Source organism: Eublepharis macularius, chromosome 8 (assembly GCF_028583425.1).
Source record: "Eublepharis macularius isolate TG4126 chromosome 8, MPM_Emac_v1.0, whole genome shotgun sequence".
NCBI lineage: Eukaryota > Metazoa > Chordata > Lepidosauria > Squamata > Eublepharidae > Eublepharis > Eublepharis macularius.
Window position 1 is genome coordinate 21,862,757 of NC_072797.1, and position 22,194 is coordinate 21,884,950.

Consider the following 22,194-nt stretch of genomic DNA (forward strand, 5'->3'; position numbering starts at 1 on the left):
GCAGGCAGACCACTGAGTTCCATCACCCCTTTTTTCCCAGAAAAAAAGCCCTGTCAAGGACATCTACCTCTTTTCAGTTCTGGTACAGGGGAACCCTCTTGTTCCAACTTACCACAATGAGGGTAGTAGCCACTTGATTTCCCCCTTACCACTTGCCTTACCTACTAAGATTTTTGTCATGTGGCTTATTCGCTCCTGGTTTGATGCTGTTGGGAAGCAAGCTTTCTCCCCACTTCCCCAGAACATTGAGGTGCATTCATTCTCCATTCTTGGCCTATCTACTCTGGCTTCCAATCTGTTTTGGGGCACAATTCGAGGAGCTGGTGTTGGTCTTTCAAGCCCATGTTGCCCGTGAGATTCACCGGGTGCCCTCCAGTGCTAGTACTATGAGACAGAGAGAAAAAGTTCTCCTTATCCACCTTCCGAGAGCCAGTTTGGTGTAGTGGTTAAGAACACGGGACTCTAATCTGGAGAACTGGGTTTGATTCCCCACTCCTCCACTTGTAGCCAGCTGGGTGATCTTGGGTCAGTCACAGCTTCTGGGAGCTCTCTCAGCCCCAGAAAGGGGGAAGTGAAAGTGGCCTGGGAATAAGCCAAGCTGAGAGGCCCTTGTGGCACAACAAGCCAGGGGTGCAATAATAATAATGATAAATTACTAACATTCGATTTATATACCACCCTTTGGGGCAACTTAATGCCCACTCAGAGCAGTTTACAAAGTGTATTATTATTATCTTCATGACAATCACCCTGTGAGGTGGGTGGAGCTGAGAGAGCTGTGACTGACCCAAGGTCACCCAGCTGGCTTCAAGCAGAGGAGTGGTTAAGAGCACGGGACTCTAATCTGGAGAGCCAGGTTTGATTCTCCACTCCTCCGCTTGAAGCCAGCTGGGTGACCTTGGCTTAGTCACAGCTCTCTGGAGCTCTCTCAGCCCTACCCACCTCACAGGGCGATTGTTGTGGGGATAATGATAACATACTTTGTAAACCGCTCTGAGTGGGTGTTAAGTCATCCTGAAAGGCGGCATATAAATCAAATGGTATTGTTGTTGTTGTTGTTGTTATTCTCCTCCACCATATGCATAATTATATCAGCCATCTACTTTCTAAACTGAAACATCCCAGACTTTTTAGCCTTTCCTCACAGGAAATATGCTCCAACTCTTTACTCATCTGCATCCAGTACGCCAAATGATGCCACTCCATAGGTATATTGATTACAGAATACTGGCCACTTTATTTTCCATTTCTTTCCTACAGAATGGAGTTTGCCTTTTCACCACCGTCACACATTGGGTCGACAATTTCATCGAGCTGTCTACTACAACACAAGATCTGTTTCCCTCTCCCTCTCAGCCATTTCAGACACCATCAGCACATATTTAAAGTTAGGATTTTTTGTTCTAGCATTTATCATCTTACATTTGCCTACACTGAAGTTACATGCTGTATTTCTTCCTGTTTCTTTATATTAAAGTTTATATCCCACCAACTAGCTTATATAGGTTCTTTTTTTTTTTTTGTAAAAATTTTTTATTGGATTAGAAATATATCATATCATATCATTTACACTCACATTCCTTTAAATTTCCAATTCTAACCCCCTCCCATTCCCCCTCCCATTGTTGACTTCCAACAGTTTTCCAACCCCTCATCTATTTTCCCTTTACTCATATAAATTTTACTATATTTATTATAATATACTTTCAAATTCTTCTAAGCTTATCTATCATATTTGTGCTATTTCTGATTCCTTTCAATAATATTCATTCTGATCACCTATACTCTATTTTACTCTTTCTACTCTCTTCAATATGGGACAAGCAATTTGCCCCACCTTATACATATTTTCTAGTACTTCTATAAACTTTGCAGATATTCATAATAAATCAATCAATTTGACTTATATTCTATATATGTTGCTCCTTACTTCCTTTTACATATCATATCCAATATAATTATCTAATTTCTCCATTATAGAGCTATTTAACTAGAGTAATCCATTCATATATTCGTTTAACATAAGTCAATCTATTATTTCCACATTTCACCTGCTGATATGTATCCATTCACCCTTTTGCAACTATTATTTACATCAGAAGGATATTTAATTTAGCTTTTATCCTTACATTTCTTATAATAATAGCACTACTAATACTCTATATAATAATCCAATATGGTATTTGCTTAGAATTATTCAGATAACTCTCCCCCCCTCGGTATAGTCACTTCCCTCTTCTTCCATTGTGTTTCAGTAATTTTCAAACTGCCACAGTTCTCCACCCACCTCCCATTTTTTCACCAGATATTGTTTCAGCTTCTCCCAGTCCTTGTTAAACTGCCCTGGGTCAAGGTCTCTCAATTTTCTTGTCATTTTATCCATCTCCGCCATGTACAGCAATTTGTAGATCCAATCCTCAATGGTTGGCACCTCTTGTACTTTCCACTTCTGCGCATACAAAAGTCTAGCTGCTGCTGTCATATAGAATAACAATGTCCTGTATTGTGCTGGCATATCTTGCATTCCCAAGTTCAGTAGCAGGAGTTCTGGGTTCTTATTCACTTGAAATTGTAAAATCTCACTCATTACTTTTATTATTTCCCCCCAGTACTGCCTAGCTACCTCACAAGTCCACCACATATGGTACAAAGAACCCTCATGTTTTCTACATTTCCAACATTTGTTAGACATGTTCAAATTCCCTAGCGCTATCTTCTTTGGTGTCAGATACCAACGATACATCATTTTATAAACATTCTCTTTAATATTAGTGCATGTCGTAATCTTCAACGTATTTTTCCACAAGAATTCCCACGCCTCCATTGTTATTTCTTTATTAAAGTTTATAGCCCACTTCACCATTTGTACTTTAACTACCTCATCCTCAGTATACCATTTTAGCAACACTTTATAGACCTTTGAAATTTCTTTTTTATCTCCTTGTAGAATTACTTTCTCTAATTCTGAATTCTCCATTCTTATTCCTCCCTTCGCACAGTCCGAATAATAAAGATCTCTGATTTGTCTATATTGAAACCAATCATAGTTTGGGGACAGCTCTTGTTGTATCTTTATTCTAGCTTTAGAAAGTTCTGTTTGAGTTATCTCCTTATACGTTAAACACTGTTGCTTATTATCGACCGTTCTTGGATCAATAACTTCATATGGAACCACCCAGGAGGGAGTTCTTCCAGACTGTGAAGAGGCTTCTCCGAATATAATGGTGTAGAAACATAGAATCTGCTTTCACTTTGTCATACCATAAATATGCATGCCATCCAAACAGTTTTTTATATCCCTCTAAGGCCAGCAATTTGCAATTTTCCAGCGTCATCCAATCTTTCAGCCATACCAGACAAATTGCATCATAGTAAAGTCTCAGGTTGGGCAGTTGCATTCCACCCCTTTCTTTTGCATCCTGCAGCACTTTCATTTTCACCCTAGGTTTCCTGCCTGCCCACACAAACTCCGATATTTTCCTTTGCCATTTTTCAAATTGTTTAGAGTCCCGAATAATTGGTATTGTCTGTAACAAAAACATCACTCTTGGCAAAACATTCATCTTAACTGCTGCAATTCTTCTCAACCATGACAACTTCAATCTATTCCACTTAATCAAGTCCTGCTCTATTTGAGTCCATAATTTCTCATAATTATTCTTAAATAGATCTATGTTTTTTGCAGTCAGTTCGATTCCCAAATATTTTACCTTGCTTGTTACTTCACAGTCTGTTATTTCCATAAGTTGCTGTTGTTTTTGTTTAGTCATATTTTTACACAATATCTTTGACTTCTTTTTGTTTACAAAAAAACCTGCCAAGTCTCCAAACTCTTTGATTTTATCTATTACCTTAGTCATGTTTTCAATTGGATCTTCCACAATTAACATTATGTCATCTGCAAATGCTCTGACCTTATAGGAAAAGTCCTTTATCTTTATTCCACGGATTGCTTATATAGGTTCTTGATAATAAAATGGTTTTTGTGTTTATGAATGAAAAAATATCCCCCATAACTTACATTTACTAACTGGTTTTTCAGGGCTTGGCTGAAAATAAACTTAAAAGCAGTTGTCACAGCAAGCCTGGGGGCCATTGAAATTCTGGTGGAGAAGGAAGGAGATTTCAGCAGGGAAGGGGAAATGAGGCTTGCCAATTGACAAGAAAAATGGACTTGGCTGGCTCCTGGGTCATTCACAGCATTTTGATGTGCAGAAATTGGCCTATGAAGCTTTTCTGACGCAGAGATCAATATTATCACTTGCTAGTTTTCGCTGACCAAGATGCTCTTAAAGGTGCACCAACACTGGCCGGTAAAAAAAAAAAATTCTTTATCCCCTTTTTACCTCACTCTTCCTCAAAGGAACTCAGGGCAGTGTATATGTTTCATCCCTCTTTCATTCTCTCTTCCCAACAGCCCTGTGAAATAGGCTAGGGCAAGAAGGACTGGCCTGAGTAAATTCCATGTCCGAATGGGGAGCTTGGAGCCTGGATCTGCCCAAAACTTGTTTGTTATTCTAAACACCCTACTACACTGGCTCCCTAGGTACAACTCACAAAGAAACAGCCTGCTCTTAAATATACTCAGAAGAAGTAAACTACATATTAGAGCTTTTGTAGAGTAGTGACTCAGTGGAAATACATGTTGTGGATTACCTGGGGATGCTGAAATGCAGGATTCTATGTGCGGTCCTCAATTCACGTGCTGGCTGTTCTTACTTGGAATGGTGCTTTCACGAGATCTCCTTTTGTGTGATTGCATCTGCAATTGTGTCCGGAGGGGCCTACAAGTACTGTAGGCCCCTTTGACTTGCCAATTTGCATTAAGGTGTGAGAAAGTGTCAAGATCTGCATTTCAATGAATGGATGTGGGGGAAACTGGGATACTTTTAGCAGTTGAGGAGGAACTGATATTGAACGTGTGAATGTATTCACATGGAGTACATTGAAGTGTGACTGTGCGAGTGAGTGTATGGAAAGTTGGAGGGGAGACACATGAAATTAGGTTCAATGGAGAATCCCTAGGTACTTAGTAATGTATATTTCCACCCTTTGAGGCTCATGGGCACGAACCAAAAAAAATTAATGAACCTGTGGTTCGTGGTTTGGTGCCACCGACGAACCCGAACAAACAAACCATAATGAACATTTCCCGTTACTGAACCGGTTCGTGGTTCGTGGGCATCGGAATGGCCCCCGTTGCACTTAGAGAGCCCATATTCACAGGGAGTGTTTTGCAGGCTCTACTCCAGCCAGCAACCAAGTTAGGTCAAGATTGCAATAGGGATCTTGGAGTTATATCCTCTCCAATCCGAGGCCCCCAGGAAACTCCTACTCGATACAATTAGAGCCACCAGTTGACGTTGGCCCAGTGTACAAGGGGTTGGCCATCAGAACTGCCTATCAGGGTTTGCAGGGATGAGATTGGAGTGCCCATGGCTACAGAACACTCCCCTTCCCCCCCCCCGGGTGTCTTCTCCCATGTAACCAATTGTAATCAATTTGCAACTCCATGGTTGGAAGGAAGACCTGCCGATCAAGGTAAGCTGGGCTTCGATTCTGGTTTCCAGGGCGACAGAAAGAGTGCAGACAGAGTTCAGGCATTCTCCCAGCTCCGTTTCCAAGGGAATTGTTTGATGGTGCCTGACTGTCTGGCTTCACAAACTACGGGTGAACGCAATGAACCGGGCTTCCAATGAACACTGGTTCATTGGCCATGGACCCTCACGAACCGCCAGATCATGAACAGACGATTAGGCAGTTCATGGGTTTTTTTGGTTCGTAATGCGGTTCGTGCCCATGTCTATGTGCAACAAATCAGGAAGTTCTTAGTTCTACCTCTACCCGGAAAACACCAGACAGACATTGGGCCAAGCTACAAGTGACGAATGACACTTGAATGGCAAGTGTATTTCTCCCTGTTCACTGGCCCTCCACTCAATCCACTTGCTGTTCAAGTGTCATTTGTCACTTGTAGCTTGGCCCTTAGACAAACTACTCTTCTCTCAGCGCCCTCCTCCCCCAGTTTGCAGTGGGGGTTACTAATGCTGACTTATCGTAACTATAAGGATTAAAGCAAGATAATATATATGAATTCTTTGGGGCATTTGTGAGTGCTATACAACTGCTTAATATTATTATCAGTAACAACATATGTTGAGTTTCCTACCACAAAATGACCTGAGAAAGGAATTTCCAAGGAATCACCACATACAGTTTGAAACTGAAACACAAGGGAGTAGAGGAAGAGGGAGTGACGTTCCTCCGCCCTTCTTAAATGGCACCCCTGATGTCATCATGACTAAAGAGTAATGTGTTCTGAGCTGACTTCATGATGTCTGAAAGTCCTTCTTTGATCCCTTGCTATCTTTTTTTCTGGCAGAAAACATTTCTGGGCATAGTTGTTTATTGAAATGGCCTCAGCAAAGCAGCGAAAAGCATTCTTTACCTAGTCCTTCACTTTGATTGAATGTTATCGTCACAGTCTGGCAGGAAGCTCCATCTCCAAGGCAAACACCACATCGATCTTCAGTCGCGTTGGAATTTATCTCATAATCACAGCCGACGCTCTGAAGGAAGAGAATTTTTTTTCAGAATAACTGTTGAGTCCATAAAACAGTGGATTGGGAAGAACCAACCACCATTCTCCTCCTTACTTATAACCTGCTGTTTTAGGAGGGAAAATGACATAAATTGAAGATTGTCATATGGCCAAATAGATCTACTTAAAATCAGACATGGTATTCCAGGCATAGAAACAGATAGGCAAAAGACCAGACTAGGAAAGGGATGCTGTGTTGGCTCTATCATTATAAGTATTAAAAAATAATAGATTACAGTCTATAGAAATATGTTGCTGTAACAATTAACAGGGAAAGCCCGACACTGCCACATAAAACACTCCTACGGAGTGCTCTAGGCAAAAAAATAAATCCTCAAATTGACCCAGTTTGCAGCCCTGAATACATCATACAGCAAAAGAAGATTTCCAGATATTTGTGTAATGTGTTCTGCTAACAGGGAGAAAAATCCAGGAGCAGAGTATTAGGCAGGTAAGGAATCTCACTATGACAAGACAAACATCTTGTTACAAACAGTGGCCAACCAGTTGACCTGAAGAGCCAATGAGCAGCCAATGAGCCAATGAGCAGGACAGAGAGGCCTCGGCCTCCCCCTGAGTTGCCTCCTAGCACTTGTATTCAGAGGTTTACTGCCTGTAGATCACAGAATCACAGAGTTGGAAGGGGCCATACAGACCTTCTAGTCCAATCCCCTGCCCAATGTAGGATGAGCCTAAAGCATCTCTGACAAACATTCATCCAGCCTCTTCTTGAAAACTGCCAGTGAAGGGGAGCTCACCACCTCCCTAAGCAGCTAATTCCACCTTTGAACTACTCTGACTGTGAAAAAGTTTTTCCTAATATCCAGCCGGTACCTTTGTGCATGTAATTTAAGCCCATTGCTTCGGGTCCTACCCTCTGCTGCCAACTGGAACAGCTCCTTGCCCTCCTCCAAATGACAGCCTTTCAAATATTTAAAGAGAGCAATCATGTTCCCCCTCAACCTCCTTTTCTCCAAACGAAACATTCCCAAGGCCCTCAACCTTTCCTCGTAGGGCTCAGTCTCCAGACCCCTGCTCATCCTCGTTGCTTTCTTCTGCACCCTCTCGATTTTGTCCACATCCTTTTTGAAGCGAGGCCTCCAGAACTGCACACAGTACTCCAGGTGCGGCCTGATCAAGGCAGTATAGAGGGGGACTATGACCTCCTGCGATTTCGATGCAATGGCCCTTTTGATACAACCCAAGACTGAGTTTGCCTTTTTTGCCACCGCATCACACTGATGGCTCATATTTAGTTTACAGTCCACTCTTACCCCTCTCTCTCTTTTACCCCTCTCTCTCTTTTGCATACACTACTACCCAGAAGTGTATCCTCCATCTTGTATTTGTGCTTCACATTTTTGTGGCCCAGATGTAATACTGTGCACTTATCTATGTTGAATTGAATCCTGTTCACACAACCACCCATTTCTACAGAGCAGACCAGGCAGCTAGGTTTCCCAGGTAGATGTGAAGCTTCCCTTTAGTCGCCATGGTTAGTAACCATTGACAGACCTATCCTTCATGAATCTGTCGAATCCCCTTTTAAAGCCATCCATGTTTGTGGTCATCGTTACATCCACTGGCAGTGAATTCCAAAACGTAATTACTTGTGAAGTGAAGAAGTACTTCTTTTTGCCTGTCATGAATCTATAGCCCACCAGCTTCATTGGGACAAAGATTCCAATCAAGTTCATTTAGGACAAGGGTCATTTAGTCTGGTGACACTGCAACATTAAGGAACGATCTCCCCCTCCTCTTGAACTTAGGTGAATGCAATTCATTCATCATGAAAATGGGGGTCCTCTATGCAAGTCAAGTGTCTTCCAACCTATGTTCCAGAGAACCCTGGGCTTCCTTGGAAGTTTAACTGAGGGCCAAGCTACACATGACGAATGACACTTGAACGGCAAGTGGATTGAGTGGAGGGCAAGTGAACAGGGAGAAATACACTTGCCGTTCAAGTGTCATTCGTCATGTGTAGCTTGGCCCTGAGGCACCTCAATGCAGCCAGTAAACAAACTTCCTTGAAAGACGGCTTAGGGCCTATCAAAATACCATTGAGAAGAGCTGCTGCCAGGAATCATTGATTATACTGCCTGATAACTAATAATAATCAGATTGCTTAACTGTCTAGGCTTATCGGCCCTCCCAGTTACTGCATGTAACACTTGTCAGCTTCCCTCAAGTTTTGATGGGAAATGTAGGCATCCTGGTCTTGCAGCTTGGCTCTCCGACTGCTGTCCAATGGACTTTTCAACTGTCACTTGTCCAACATTCCGCCAAGCTGCCTACATTTCCCATCAAAACTTGAGGGAAGCTGACAAGTGTCCAACCTGTGCCTTTTGTCACTTGTGGTTTCCCTCTGAGTGTGTGCCTGGGAATAAGTATTAGAATGCTCTGCAATGCACAGGGGACCTGTGGCAGACATGCAGCATTCTTTGACAGACAAGTCTCTGTTGAATGAGTTCTCTGAAGTTGCGCAACTTTGAACTCCCTCCCTCTCTCCCTGCACCTCCACCTGAATCTCAAATGCCTTGCCTTTCAGAGTTCAATGTTCCCATACCTAGACATCTCAGTGATAAGAAATTGCGTTTATGACAGGTTGAATGAATATCAATGGGAACATTTTCCCCCATTCATTTGGATTCCATCAAAAACATCCTCCATTCCCTTGAGTTCAGTCGTGCCTCTGCTCATAAAGAATTGAATGTTCTTTTACTTCTTAATCAGCTGGCCCTTCATCCAATATCAAAGGACACTTTGATAGACTTTAAAGGGCACCTTGCATTCAGTTTTGGCTTCTTCTTAGTGCACTGACACCAGCCATTTTAGAAAAGGGCAAAAACGAATCTTTAAAGATGTTTGTTTGTTTGTGTGTGTGTGTGTAACCTGCACAATTGTTACATTTTGCTTGTAGGTTCTTGACAAGGGCCGATTCCAGATGACTAACCTTAAGGCGTTTCATGCCGCCCTCTTCCGGATCGCGACGGGGAAAATGCGAAATATCGCGTTTCCTCGCGTGAGTTTTGCGCATCGTCGCGCAAAACTCGCGCGAGGAAACGCGATATTTCGCATTTTCCCCGTCGCGATCCGGAAGAGGGCGGCATGAAACGCCTTAAGGTTAGTCATCTGGAATCGGCCAAGGTCTGAGCTGGAACTGGCGTTCTAAGGCAGTAGCCTAAAAATATGGGAATGTTTGTTCCCTGTATGACTTTATAGACTACCCTTGAGAGCTGAATGGAAGTCTTTTTCAGGGACACTGTGGAAAGGGGCGGAGGATGAGTGGTTAAAGCTGGCTGCCTATTGGGACACGGGTGGCTGGTGAGTGGATATTTTAAATGTTGTGCCTTTGCTTTCCTACTTGAGGACAAAGCAAGGAGAACGCAGAGGAAGAAAGGTCTGTCTGCCAGTATAGGAGAAGACTGCATATCTCTTCTGGCAAATGACTGTGAACTGAGGGTGAGTTTCTGAAAAAAAAACAGTTCTCATCATTGGCGGGAAAGCAACTGCAGTAAGAGTACAGCAGCCTTGCCAACCCCCCTGGTTTTGATCAAGGCTGTTTTGCATTGAAACAAGAGGCTATTGAGGAAAGAATATTGTGTAGCCTCAGCCTGTCATTTTGGGCAAGTTACTTGGTTCCATCTAGTCCAGCTCTGGCCTGCCAAATGCCTCTGGGAATCTTACAGCACGGGCATGAGGAAATGGCATGCCCTTTAGCTATCATGGCTTCTTGCATGCTGTGGAGGCACTGGCCGGGGGAGTTCTGTGTGGGTTGTGCCAAGGGAAGTCCTGGCAGAATTATGTTGCCAGGGTGGGGCTTTTACAGTGCCCCCCTTTTGAAGGGCACCAGCTGCCCTTGTACATAACAGTGAAGTTCCAGTGTGAAACCCAACACTCATAAATTATATGCCTCAGACCTTTCTGGTTCATAAGAAATACAGTTTGTAATCCTAGACAGATGTTTCAAAGCAAATCATCTTGCCTATCAAGTTAAATGAAATGCTTTTGTCTTCCCTGCCACCAGCTGACAATGCCTTTTACTATTACTGCATTCAGACCTGTGGGAGGGGAATCACCTGTGAAGTGAAGATTTCCAAGGTACCGGGCCTCTCCTAAACCTTGCAGACTAATCGAACTGGACTAGGGGCAAGTGTTTATGTGCTCCCTGCTTAACCACATTAAGTGAGTCCCGATAAATGTTTCATATCTGATAGAACGTGCTTCCCAATTTAAAACGGAACATTCGTTTTGCTCTTTTGTCTCTAAATGTCACACGGTATGAGACTGAACTCTGGGAAGCAAACCTTCAGAGTCAGTGGCAGTCGGCAGCCTCTGGAGCTGGTGGGGCAGAGGGCACGGCAGTCAGTAGGAGGCAGAGCCCAAACCAACAATAGGCTGAGCTAACTAACTGGTTTTTTACCCCTCTTCCTCCCTTGCCATGCATTTAAGCACTGCATTATACTTCTTTTCCAGGTTCAAGACATCAGAACTGAAGGGAAGTTTGCTCATAGTCACCGCTGGGTCTAATGTCCTTATATGTATCCCACATGAATTTTTTTATCATATGTATCAAATGCCACATGGGCACCCAAGGTTGCCATGTTTTTCATTAGACAGCTCCTGTGTTGGATCGATATGCAGAAGTTTTGCTGTTTGTTGATGTAAATGTTGCCACAAAAAGGCCTCCATTGGTCCTTTGGTCAACCACAAATGGCTACACCTATCTGGGAAGCGAAACAAAGGAGCAATCTGGGATACCACCCTATCAGAGATCCAGTTTGGTATAATGGTAAGAGTGGCAGGACTCTAATCTGGAGAACTGGATTTGATTCCCCACTTGAAGCCAGCTGGGTGACCTTGGATCAGTCACAGCTCTCTCAGAGCTCTCTCAGCCCCACCCACCTCACAGGGTGTCTGTGGGGATAATAAGGACATTGAGCTTGTGGCACTAATTTGTCCAAAGGAGCAGTATATAAGCATAAGGTTATTATTATTATTTTCACTTGGATGTGACCCTTTGACAGGAAAATCTTGGGAATGTATTCTTAGCTGACTGAAACGAGATATAAGCCTTCTTTAATCAATCTCGTAGGTGCCCCAATGACCTCTGTTCATGGAATTTGAGAACTTATTCCAATCTGATTTACTTCTGCTTGTTTCAGATCATATTTATTTACTGTTTATGTTGCAGCACTGATGGACATTTTGCTTTAGAGAGTAACATAAGCAAAAAAGTGCTCTTCCCCAAAGAGCCACAGAGTCTACGCGTGCGTGAGGGAGACGAAAGGAAAGGGTGGACTAAACAGGGCCTTTTGTGTTGACTCAGGGACTCAGGGATTAATTCCCCACAGAGATTCTCCTAGTGTCAAGCTTATTAAGTGATACATGCCACGTAAAAGGCACACACTCTGCTAAGTTTCCCCTTCCTGGGCATTCTCATTTCTTTCCCCCTCCCTCCCTCCCTCCCCCTATTCCCTAATTGACACTATTATATTTTTTTCTGTCTCTGGTTTCGTAGTTAGATTATAATGCATCTGGTGGCTGTTAGATCTTTTCCCTCTGCTCTGTTTTAAATTATATAAGACTCTGTTTTGTTACCTGCTGCTGTTTACATTGTCTCATCTTCTTATACTAGATATTATCTGTTTTATTGATACATGTGATGATTTTGTTATGAGCCACCTCAAGTTTTTTTTTTAACAGATAGCAGAGGACAACAATATTCTAGTTCTTTTCCTAGGAGTATAACAAGAAGCTTGAAATTTAAAGTCCCTAGAATATTTTTCTCACTTGGTTGGTATCTTATGGACAAATAGAAGGTAGAATATCTTTTGTGCCTCATCTTGGCATTATCAGAAAAAACAGGTTATACTGATAGGACACCATGGTGAAAATCTTATTATGAGAAATAGCTGGGCAGTTTGATCACTCACAAACTGCAAAATTACATGAACCAGATACATGAGCTACAGACAATGCTGGGCTTCTATTTGCCTCTGTCTCCCCCTGTTGGTCAGAAGACTGTTATCAGCTTCAGGAGATCTAAGAGTAGGGTGACACTGGACTTAACGACATCAGCTATATCATCGCAGGGTCATTAATTTTTTCATCTTCCAATGTTAGATATGCCATCAAATGTCAGCAATGCCCTTCAACTCTCTCTATTGGATAAACAGGTCCATCCCTTCTCAAAAGAATAAATGGACATAAATCTGATATCAAAAATCACAACATTCACAAACCAGTGGGAGAACATTTAAATCTGCCAGTACATTACATCGCTGAACTAAGCGTAGCCTTTCTCAAGCTGAGAAACTTCAAAGAGAAATTGCAACGTGAGATTGCTGAAATTAAGTTTATTTGCAAATTCAGAACAATGGATCCCCACAGGGTTGAATCAAGACATTGGATTTTTCCTTGCACTTCAGGAGCTCATTTTCTGCACTGTGCACCTGTTTTCTAACAAGCTAATTGGTTGTGGAAAGTGCCATCAAGTCATAGCTGACTTATGGCAACATCTGCTGAGGTTTTCAAGGCAAGTGACTAACAGAGGCAGTTTGTCATTGCCTGCCTCTGCAACCCTGGCCTTCTCTGGAAGTCTCCCATCCAATTACAACCAAGGCTGACCCTGTTTAGCTTCTGAGATCTCAGACTGACCTGGGCTATTCAGGTCAGGGCACCAAGCCAATTACAACATGTATTATACCTAGCTTCCTGATCTTATGCAATACCTTTCCCACCTTCTGCATAGATTATAAAGACTACTTTTTCCACTCCATGTATCTGAAGAAGAGAGCGTTGACTCTCAAAAACTCATATCCCAGAAATTTAGTTGGTCTTTAAAGGTGCTTCTGGACCCCAATCTTGCTCATGTATAAAGGGTGTATCCCAATCATATTAGCAGACTGAATTAAAATGGAGTCTGACAGGGGCTGTAAAAAGTCACAGTCAGACAGGACAGCCTAAGGATATACTGGGTATGGACCATCATAAAGGCAGAAGAAGGTGCTAGGTGGTGTATAAGTGTAATACTGTAGACTGGGGTAGTTCGATCCTATCCCACTCAACTAGGCAAATTTTGAAGTTTTCCTCCAGCCTACAGAGCATTCCTCAAATATAAGCAGCTCTTCCTTCGATGGCAGAGCTGTTTAAGTTGGAGGAAGTCTCCTTATTCGGCAGAATTTCCTCTACCCTAAAGTGGGATACTGCTCAATATGCCATTCTATGTTGTGCTCTTTCCTCACATCATGTAATTGTATGTCATTATTGAGAATGCACATCACTCTGTGCCATGCTAACATGTTACCAGGAAGAAGGAGGAGAGAAACACACTCCGGATGTGGCTGTAGGTAGCCTGGAAGACGTGTCAGTATGACTGTGGCCCATTTTTTAAATTCAAGCCCAAATTTACATTAAATGAGAATAAGCATAAGGAAGAAGCTCTTATCTGAGCATTGACTCACACGACGATGTATTCCATAATGTGGAAAGGCACCTCTATATGAGTGGAAGAAGCAAAGACGTCCAGATAGAACAAAATGGGAGAGAACGCTTAATTGAGAGAATACTGGTGTGTATCCAACTGTCCATCACCAGGAGGCACCCACAGTTTTTCTGTGTTCCTGTAGCCCTTTCCAGCCCCCAGAAAGCTTATTCCTGAAGTCATGGAATCTATGAAAGAAACAGCCATGTGGGCTGGAGGACTAGAGGAGGGACAAGGGGGTGAAAATGACCCCTTGCCTCAGCTGAGTGGTGCTCGCAGAAAAGGAAGGAGCCATTTTCACCTCCTTATCTTTCACCCCCTTCAGTTCCCCCAACCTACATGCTATTCTTCCATTCAGGTACTGAAACCTTGGGAATGCTCTTTCCAGGCATCTGAAGGGTATGCAGAAACAGGGGAGTGCAGAAAAACTTAGCATTTGGCACACAGAATGGTAGGATACAGACCAATGCATGCAGATGACCCCCAGCTCTATCTCACTATGCAAATCACTGCAGGATGCCGTAGAGATCCTGGGTTGCTGCCTGACAACTGTGGTCAAATGGCTGAAAGCGAACAAACTGAAACTGAACGCAGATAAAACAGAAGTGATGCTGGTTGGGAAGGCAGAGATGGACACTGCACTCCCCATTTTCATTGGAGTTTATCGAAGCTTTCCAGACTCAGTTAAGAGCTTAGTGGTTATATTGGATCCAATGTTACTGCTAGAAAAGTAAATTAAGGCAGCCGCTGTCTACAAACTCAGTCTAGCCTGGAAGATGGCCCCCTACCTTGACACGGTTGATCTGGCCACCTGGATTCAGGCCATGGTAATATTGAGATTTGACTACTGTAATGCACTGTACATTAACTTGGAGACTCCAGTTGGTGCAGAATGCTGCAGCTCAGTTATTACTGGGAGCTAAGAGGAGCATGAATATTACTCCCGTTCTGCAGTCACTTCAGTCACACCCATCAGTTACTGGGCTAAATTCAAGGTATTAGCTATCACATACAAAATTCTTCAGTTTTGTAGATAGGACTTGGTCTGTCCTATCTACAAGACTGCCCTTCTCCCTATGTTCTATCATTGCAGTTTTGCTGCAGTGCCTTCTGCAGGCGCAACCTTGCACACGGGCAAAATCAACAATTGCTTGTCCACGCACATTCTCTGTGGTGGCCTTCACCTTATGGAGTAATCTACCTGAGGAGGTCAGGAAAGCTCCCATTCTCCTGGCTTTCTGTGAGCTATGCAAAACTGAATTATTCAAGAGGGCTTTTTAGAAGGGCTGTATTGTAAGGAACCGATAAAAAGATGCATTAGTAAAGAGCTAGGGACTATAGACTTTACTACTATGTATTGTCTCTTGCTGTAAGTATGATCCTACTGCATAGTTCATATGTTGTTTAACTTGTCAGTCTTAGAATTGCTTGTGCTCTGTTTCAGCATTTCTTCAGCTCTGTGTTGGATTTCTGCTGGCTTTAAAACTTTGCAAGTTTGTTTATTGAAATGTCTTTGAAGTTGACTGTATTGACTCACCCGGTGTAATCTGCCTCGACTCTTAGTGAGAATGGCATACTATAAATGATATAAAGAAACAAATAAATAAAGTCCTTTTTAACAGCAGCAGAAAGTCCACAGAAAGAACCAGTCCTTTCAGTCATCCTAATAGCTTGCAAGTTACTCCATTCAAGACGGGAAACAAGAGGCCAAAGGAACAGAATGAAAGAGAAGGCACTGAAACTACAGTGACTCTTCCTTCTAAGCAGGGCTCCAGACACCAAGGGAGGGGTGCAAGAGTTTGGGCACCCAATAATTCTAAAGGCAGCAGGTGGAGTCCGCAAATCATTGCAACAAATGGGAACTTAAGCAGCTGCACAAAGACAGGTGGCTTGAATCCAGTGAAAATAACACTTTGGGGACAGGTCCTGACTCCAGTTACTGGACGAGTAGGAAACTCCAAAAAACAAAACATTTTATTTTCTCTCACTTTCCCATGGTAACAATGAAGATCATGAAACCTTCAAGAAAGCCAGCAGCTGCAGCAACCAGTGGGCATCCAGATGTTTTGCTTTGGGGTTTCCAAAGGGCTCCTGCAAACGGCTTTTGAAGCTTCATTAAAGTAAAAACTGAAGTTTGGCTTAACTGCACAGAGCAAGATTCAGTCCCCCCATTTCCTGTTTCCTGTTGAAATGCCTTTTCCCCAATCACCTGTTGGAGAATTCCTCAGCTGTCCTTCCTTTCTGCTTGTCTTAGTATCACAATTTGCCTTGCTTGGCAAAAAAAGTTCCTTCCTCCTCATGAGTTCCTTCTGTGGAGCTTAAATGTTTAGTTGGGATAGGTCATAGGGTTAGCATGGTTAACTTAGAGGTCTTTCCTGCGGACTTCTCTCCCATCTCAGCTCTGGAGCTCACTAGCTCTAGGGGTTGCCAAATGTGTGGAAATGGACAGCTGAAGTTTTTCATGGCATGGAGGTAAATAACATGCCCTGGTAAATAAAATCTCTGCTAAGCCTCTATTAAATGAACAGGAGATTTCCCCCCCCGCTGGGCAGCTGGCAACCCTCACTAGCTCAGATGCTTGCACTTCTTGTCTTTCCTTCTCTCTATGTCAAACTGATTATATTTGCAGTCTGTACCACCTAATGGACTTTGAATCCCCTTCTGCAGAGATCTGGTGGACCACGTGACACATACGGTTGTTATTAGCTTCCCCACAGTGATTCACCAAATCAAAGGAGCTCTTTTGTGTTTATGTCTTCCATGTTCTATTTTGTGCGAATGATAGGGCATGGTGGCATTTTTGAGGGAGTGTCAACATTATTATATAGGGACTGGTTTGTTCCATGATGACTGACAAGTATGAAGATCTGTTATTGGTGAGTGTGGGGGCAATTTTACCATGGAGTCTGATTGTGCTGCAATGTGATATAGTCCTTAAAGTGAAATTGTCTCTCCCCCCCACCCCCGTTTCTATTGTTGCCTGTAGCAGCTGGACATAGGCATGTATGTGAGCTGTGCAAGGCTTGGTATTGAGGTTACCACTCTGGCGTAGCTACCCTTTTCCACCCAGATCTGTGTGCCTGCTGCCAAGACGCCAGCCGTTGCTGCTGAGACCCTTATAAGTGCCAGGGCCATCAGTGAACCGCTCTGGGTCCTGCCTCCAGATAGGAATGGGGTATTTAAGAAGACCCTCCTGGGTCACTCAGAGAGGTCTCGTCCCCACCCCCCCTTGTGTAGTGCGGGCATTACACTAGGCGATTCTCCTCCGCCCCCGCTGCCAAATCTCTGCTTCTCAATGAGCAAGTGAGTATCACCCAAACCACAATCTTCCTGCTAATGCAACCGTCTCTATTTTCCCCACCTTTTATTTCCTAGTCTTGTAATGAATGTGTCTGTGTTTCTTGTGTTCTGTATACTCAAAGTTATTAAGTTAACTCCTTGATTCATTGAAGTATTAGTCTCCGATCTTACTGGGCGTGTTCCAGGAACTCTGACCCTGGTATACACAGGTCTTGATCCCTTAATATAAGCCTATTGTCTATTAATTCCCCATCTTTAGGGCAGTTTGGCTAACACTATCCACAGGTACACCAGTTTTAACAAGTCACAGGTACAATGGGACTATGGGGGGTGCTACCTGTGATTTTATGCTTATGGTACTGGGAATTCATGCATGATGGACAAAATATGGGTCCTCCTCCAGCCCAAATCGTGGTGAATAATTAGTTGCAATCTTATAGCTGGTGGCCCAGATGGGGATGCTTCAGAACAGAACTAGATCAAAGGACACATCTGGCGAGTTGAATGGAACCCCAGTGAACCTCATAATGCAGACATGGTGGGATGGGGTTCAGCATCCAGATGTACGATCACGTCAGTTATGGATGTTGGAAACTGCTTGTACATATGGATTTGCTTTGTTGAATTTTTGTGTGTGTTCTGAACTATTACATATTGGAATGTAACTAAGAGTTGCTTGAAACCATTTCATCTCACGATGTGCACTGTATTTACTCATTTTATATCAATATGTATAAATATTCAATAAAGTACTTCCATTGGTCAGCTCTTCAGCATTTATCTGCAATAACTTGAATGCCAATTTATTTCAAGGGATTTGGAACAAAGCGCTCCCATGGACCTATTAGGATAAATGAGCTTTTATTCTGTTGAACTGTTTCCAGGATGTTATGCCTTAACATCATACAAAATGGAACAGCATTTCATTACCCTGCTGTGATCTATCAACAGAGATGTCAGTTCACCCTCACTGAGAAAAACAACAACCCTCAAACCCAATTAAAACATTTGCTGTGTATGACTTAACTAGCCACCATTTCTATAGATGAGTGACTTTTCAAAGGTCTTAAAGGTTCAGCAGGGACAAATAATAAAAAAGCCCACTGCTAGGGGCTATTATCCAAGCCATTGTCCTGGAAACAAATCGAGAAATCCATAAAAACAAATCCTTTAACTCCCAAACAGAAATATTTTGTATCTCGCATCCCTGAGGACCAACTACCCTCACATCTAGAAACTGGTAGATTTCCAGGGTAGGAACAAGGGGAAGGAACATGTAACATTTTTGTATGGTTATTATGGGGTGGGGAATTTCTTTTTCCAAAATTCTTCTTTTTAATATACTCATCTATTCCTCTTATTCTCTTTCCCCCCTCTTTTATGAATAGGATTTCTCTTTCATTTTTCTTCGAAGATAAATCAAGGTGTTGTTGGAAATGGATTTAATGAAAGAGATTTTATGTAACCTTATGTGCCTTCTATCACTGTTATGCACTTTTACTATTCTCAGGAGCTAATGTAGTAATTGCAACGCAACTTGCAAGAAAATGAATCTTGAAAGAAAAGACCAAAGCAGAATGTATGTTACACATGTAAATCGCTGTGAAATGTAAGATCAAAGTACTGTGAAGCTTGCTATCAGGTAGATTGCGCTTAATAAGTTTAATGAGCACCTGTTTGATTTTTGACACCTGTTCCTTACTTGATACAGAAATCCCCTTTGTGAAACTGTCCATGCAAAATGTTGCAGTGAAAGCTAGCTAAGATTAGAAACATCTCTCAAGGCTGAGAGAGAAAACCACAAAAAGGAGAAGGGGACTTAAAGTAATTACAAGCGCATTCCAGGGGAAGAGAGCAGCTCTCCTCCCACAGAACCCAGAGAAATATTCCTCGCTTGAAGCTTCCAAGGTTGCCAGAAAATGGCATCGGGGCGCCATTATTAAATATTACTTAGACCAAAGGAATGGGCATGAATGAGAAGCCCACGAAAGAGAAGGGTGAGAACAGAAGGAAGATGTTCCTTCCAGAGATAACACCAAGGACAGATAAGAAATTGTAATCGGGTAATGCTGTAACTATGCTGTTGACCTAAGTTGTTTCTTCCAATCAGAATACCCTTAGACACTTTTATCATGACACCCTCTTGAGCCAATGGGGGCCACTGTATTTTCTGAGCCAATGGAATAACAAATATTATAATTAACCAAAAGGTATTAATTGCTTTGTACTGCTATTGTAGCTTTGATGAGCATTGGGCACGGGGGTACCTTGTGCTCTTTGTGTAACCATCTTTCCTCCATTGTTTAATAAATGATTATAGATTGCTTCACCTACAGGACTCCATGTATGTCTCTTATTATTGGCTAAAGGGACATTCGAAGTACCAGTTGCGTACTACAGTGTCTTTTTGTAACTTCAGTCCTTGCAGTTGTTTTATATTATACTACACAGGGTGGTGCTCTAGCAGGAAGACAGAAAGGTTTGGGGAGACACTGCCTGCCTCTGAGCATCTACAGAGTGAAATTCTGCAGAAGCTCCTTCCTGCCCCACCTCTCTTCAAAGCTCTCTTTAATCAAAAAGGAACAGATTAGAAACTGAATACAAATTCCTAAAAAGAGGGAAAGAAAAGGATTGTTGGATTTCAGGAAGAAACTGGGTAAAGAGGAACAGAATTAACCCTACATTATTGCTTCTCAAAGAAATGTTCCAAAAATGTGAAGTTAACATATACTGAGAAACGCTTTTAGTGCACCGAGGCAGTAGGTCTGCAGGGTTACAGGCAGAGAGAGATCTTTCCTAGCTTTGTCTCCTGTGCCTCAGAAGCTTGCTGGCTGATCTTGGGCCAGTCACTCAGTTTCTCAGCCTGACCTACCTCACAGGGTGGTTGTTGTGAGGATAAAATGAAGGCAAAGAGAACAATGTAAGCAGTTCTGGGTCCCTTACAAGGAGAAAAGTGGTGTATAAACATAAATGTGCCTGAGAGCCTTGCTACAAGTGACATTTTACACGTGAAGGATAAAGGATCATTTTCGCAAGTCTTTCTGGGAACTGAAGTTCCTCTCCCCCACCCCTTTTCCTTCTGTTCCTTCCCCTCGCTGCCTGAAGAGACAGAGAGAGCCTACGGCAACATCAGCTTTTGCAAATTGTCTTGCTGGGCGGGGGGGGGGGAATGCTCCGGAGAAAGCTGAGAAAGTTGCAGCTGCCTGCCCCAAAGATCATTGAGAGCAGGCTTGTGACTGGAGGAACGATTTGCAAAAGTTGCTTCTCTGTCTCTTCAGGCAGCGAGGGGAAGGAACAAAAGGAAAAGGGGTGGGGGAGAGGAACTTCAGTTCCCAGAAAGACTTGGGAAAATGATCCTTTATCCTTCACGTGTAAAATGTCACTTGTAGCAAGGCTCTTAGTGGAGACTTAAACCCAGGCCTCCCCCAGGAAGAGTAAAATGCTGTAACCACTATATCCACCACCTCAAGAACCCCGATGGACTTTTTGAGACCTATAAATCTGTAGTCCCATGAAGTGTTGCAAGAAGGAAACATACCCAATACCTTACACATGCCATTAACACAGATGTCTCTGCTGTTGTTTCCTTCAAAGCAAGGTGTACCATCGATAACAGCATCCAGCATTTTCTCTGAGAAGTGGTAGTTTGGAGGGCGGCAATGTAGTTCACAAGGATTACCTAGAGGGAAACCCAGACAGTCAACGTGCATTTTCAGTGAAACAGTTTATAGATAGCATAGTGTAAGACTGCAAACTGCATAGTATCATACTGCAAAACATCTATAAAACTAAACAAGTACCAGGGCTATAATTCGTGGAAAGCCCCCAAGGCCCAATAATACAATTCTGTGTTGTTGATCTGAGAGCAAGAAATGCAATTTACACATCAGCTGCCACCACCCTGCAATTGAACCCAGAAGGCTGGCTGTATGCTTGGGACAAATAGTCTTACCTGAGCTATTTCAGAGGACAGATAAAACTCCGTGTGAACTGCCACAAGTACTTGTCATGTTCACTAACTTTCCCTACCACCTACATAAGTTCCCAGGTTCCCTTTAGTCTCAGTGGTGTTATCATCAAATAAAACACAGAGGCAGTTTATGATACATAAATAGGGTGAAAAAATATTGCAAAAGCGAGATAAAGATGCTGTTTGTTTTTCCTACTTGAAAAAAATTTGTGAGAGTACATTATAAGCTGGTTCTTCCGCTGTGCATGTGTGTGTTTTAGGTCAGCCTCAATGCTCCACCACAATAGCTTTGCACATCTGAGCATAGCTTCTGCAAGGGCCAGCCTGCAAATGGGCAAAATCAGCAACTGCTCATGCATGTGCTTTCTCCTGCCTTATGGAATGGCCTGCCTGGTAAGGTCGGAAAGGTTCCCCCCACTCTCCTGGCTTTCTGCAAACTACGCAAAACTGAATTATTCAAGAGCACTTTTCTACGCAGGTAGGATGGCTGTACTGTAACAAAATGGTTCCGAAAGATACTTGGGTGAAGCTTTAGGAACTGCGGTCTATCCTGCTGTGTGTCGTAAATACTGCCTGTTGCTGTAAGTAGAATCCTACTGTGAAATTTTTGCATTGTTTAAAGAGTCACCTAGATAGCTAGTTTAAAGAGTCAACTAGATAGCTAGTTGGTTCCAGATTTCTACAATCCAAACCCTAGTGCACCATTTATTGGATGATCCAATAAACCGATTGCATTGACTTACTCTATGTAATCTGCCTTGAGTTGCAGTGAGAAAGGTGGACTACAAATAATGTAAATAAATAAATAGCCAGTGCTTTATTTCTCATAGTTGTCTC

At 42.7% G+C, this 22,194-nt stretch overlaps 1 protein-coding gene across 1 annotated transcript in view; it reads right to left on the reverse strand.

The window, feature by feature from the left end:
- Positions 1 to 22,194, reverse strand: part of ADAMTS12 (ADAM metallopeptidase with thrombospondin type 1 motif 12) — a 229,893-nt gene that overhangs the window by 55,052 nt on the left and 152,647 nt on the right. Inside the window, exons 13-14 of the mRNA XM_054986785.1 lie at positions 20,933 to 21,066; positions 6,449 to 6,569 (exon numbers count right to left, since the gene is read on the reverse strand). Of these exons, the coding sequence (XP_054842760.1) occupies positions 6,449 to 6,569; positions 20,933 to 21,066 (255 nt within the window). The remainder of the gene's footprint in view (positions 1 to 6,448; positions 6,570 to 20,932; positions 21,067 to 22,194) is intronic.